Source organism: Aptenodytes forsteri, unplaced genomic scaffold (genome assembly GCF_000699145.1).
Source record: "Aptenodytes forsteri isolate BGI_AS27 unplaced genomic scaffold, ASM69914v1 Scaffold255, whole genome shotgun sequence".
In the NCBI taxonomy this organism is placed as follows: domain Eukaryota; kingdom Metazoa; phylum Chordata; class Aves; order Sphenisciformes; family Spheniscidae; genus Aptenodytes; species Aptenodytes forsteri.
The window spans coordinates 4139038-4141735 of NW_008794888.1; the positions used below are offsets into that span (position 1 = coordinate 4139038).

Consider the following 2698-nt stretch of genomic DNA (forward strand, 5'->3'; position numbering starts at 1 on the left):
TTACCAGCGGCCGAGGGAGCGGGGGCCCGGAGGAGGCGCCAGGCCGTGGGCGTTCCCCGTGCCGGTGACCCGTGGCGCGTGCTGCTACACATCCCGGCATGCCCCAGCCCGTCGCACGCCACGGAAGAGAGCAGCATGCTGGGAGCCGTAGTCTGGCCCTCGCCTCTGGCCCGGCATTGCTTGCCTCTGCAAAGCCCCTCGCCCCGACAGCCTTTGGCCGGCCTGCTCTTCTTGCCCTCGGGTAAACTCCACAGCTCCGCAGAGCCCCAGTCCTGCAGGCACCCCAGGGATCCTGGGTCCCCGATTGTTTTGGCAGGCACGGAGCCTGTCACAGGGAGGAGCGGGAAGCGGCAGTGCTCGCGAGTGGCGTGGGCTGCTGCCGGCGCTCTGCCGGCATCAGTGCAGGCAGGGGACGGCGTGTGGCTCATGTGGAACACGGGGATGGGATGTTCAAGTAGGAGGGCTGCAGTGTCCTGCTGCCCGTCCTGGTGCAAGCGGGGCAGCTTAAATGTTAATTTGGATGTAGAGGTCTCGCCGTATTAATGGCAGCAAGCACCAGATGATGCCGGGGAGGCAGCAGTTACATTGCCGTGTATCTGCTGGTGCATTTGGGGTGCTTATTGTGAGCTGGGGTAGGAACTGCCCTGCACAGATGTCCTCAAAATTCCCACCCTGGCAGAGCTGCATGCATGTGCAGGGATGTGTGTTACCAGAGCTGGCTGAGCATCCTCACCTCTCGGCTGCGAAGGTGGGGCTGGCATCGTGGAGGGGCCAGCAGGGACCGAGGGTCCCTGTGAGGCCACCCCAGGGAACAGGGTCTTCCTGGGTAGGGGGTGAGGCAGAGACCTGATTGTTCTCTTGCAGATGGAGGGCTCCGAGGAGCTGGAGAGCAGCCTCTTGACACAGCCCTGGGCTTCTGTTTGCTTTGGTGAGTCTGCTTTTCTTGCCAAAGCATGCTTCAGGGATACTGGTTACATCCTGCTGATCTCCGACCTCAGCAGTGTCTGGTACGAGAGTGCAGACGCCGAGGCCGTGGGACAAAGGTCCAAGGTGAGTGTCTGGAAAGTCCAGGGACCTCCTTTTCTCCTCGCAGCAGCTGACATCCCAGCATAAACTGCTTGGTGACACAATGGCTGTTGGATCTGACAGGGCTTGGGTGCAAACACCTGGCCTGGGAAGTCCCTGGGTGGCTCTGCCCAAGCACTGTCACCGCGGCTGGCCGAGCACCCACCTCCTGGGAGAGTGGGCCAGGATATTTAGCATGCCCAGGGCAGCCAGGTGTTCACTGGGGCTGCATGCTGAGGCCAGCACACTCGTTTCACTTGTGGGATGGATGGGCAGCTGGTTTCCCCAGGACCAGTGTACTAAGGGGGAGCTTGAAACAAGGCTGCTTTCCCACCAGTGACGGAGAGACTCCTGGTCACGTTCATAGCCAGGCACAGGCTCCCACGGGGTGTCCTGTCAGCACGGCCCCCCAAAACACATGGGGCCATGCCTCATCCCCTCACCTTAGCCCATGTGCCCAGGACCCCACGTGCCACCCCTGTCTGCCATGTCCCTCTGCCACGGATTGGCTGTGCCGAGCGGCTGGTGGCAGGAGGGGTGCACATGCGGTGGCAGCCATCCCCCAGCTCTGGCAGGTTAGATGAGCTGTGACAGCTCTCGGCCAGCCTGTGACACTCGTGGTGGCATGTGGGGCAGATGCGCTAGTGGAGACCATTGCACCCTGCCCACCACCCAGACCCTCCTGGGCTGGTGGGGCAGGGGAGCCTTCCCAGCTCAGCTGGCCTGGGAGAACCGGTGGGGAATGTCCTGTCGTAGGGCTGGAAGCCAAGGCCCAGGGATGGCTTTTTGCAGTGCTGGGACACACAGAAGTAGTTTGGCTCCTTCTGTGCTGGAGTTTCTGCTACTTTTTTCCCAGTGCTGAGCTCCCCGGAGTGTTACTGTACCCCTAACCTTGCCTTTCCCCAGGAGCTGAACAAGCGACTGACAGTCCACGTGTCTTCCTTCCTGCACCACTTGTGCAAGCTGATGTGCCCCTTGCTGGCAGGGCAGCCGGACGCCACCACCTCCTTCTCCTGCCACCACACTGCCGGCGGCCTCAGCCTGCACGTGAAGAGCGAGCTCTCGGGACTGCCCTTCTACTGGGACTTCCACTGCTGCCCTGCTCCTGTGGAGATGGTGAGCAAAGCTGCGGAGAGCTTGGGGAGAGGGATGGCCAAAATTAAGGGTTGTCTCCTAATGCTTGGAGGCTTTTGGGTGGTCTCGGGCCGTGCTGGTGGCTGTAGGGTGCCTGGCTCTGCCTGCTGCCCCTCCCCAGGTTCACTGTCCCCGTTTCTTCCCACTGAGGCTTTGGAACCTTGGTTGGTGCCTTGCAGGGAGGCAGGGACAGCCCAGCACACACTGCTACCAGGGCAGCAGGTAAATTTCCAGTTTGGGATGATGCCCTGCCAGCGCCCCACATAGCAGAGTGATGCTGTTCTCCTTTGGTGCACGCTGTGAAGCGGGGCAGAGTGGTGGGTACTCCCAAAGGACCCACAGGCAGTCTGTCACGACGGAGGGAATTAAAGTGGAGTCTCCCCGGCCTTTAAGGCGTTGCTCTTACCACGGGGCTGCCTAACATTTTGGGTTTTTGGAAGCAGCCCCTGGAGCCCGGTGTCGCAAGCTGAGCACCCGGGGGCAGCACCTCCGCCGGACC

The 2698-nt window shown here is 61.7% G+C and overlaps 1 protein-coding gene across 1 annotated transcript in view; it reads left to right on the forward strand.

The window, feature by feature from the left end:
• Nucleotides 1–166: 166 nt before the first annotated feature.
• Nucleotides 167–2698, forward strand: part of NHEJ1 (non-homologous end joining factor 1) — a 47330-nt gene continuing 44798 nt past the window's right edge. Inside the window, exons 1-3 of the mRNA XM_019470906.1 lie at nucleotides 167–241; nucleotides 865–1050; nucleotides 1972–2181. Of these exons, the coding sequence (XP_019326451.1) occupies nucleotides 865–1050; nucleotides 1972–2181 (396 nt within the window). The 5' untranslated portion in view covers nucleotides 167–241. The remainder of the gene's footprint in view (nucleotides 242–864; nucleotides 1051–1971; nucleotides 2182–2698) is intronic.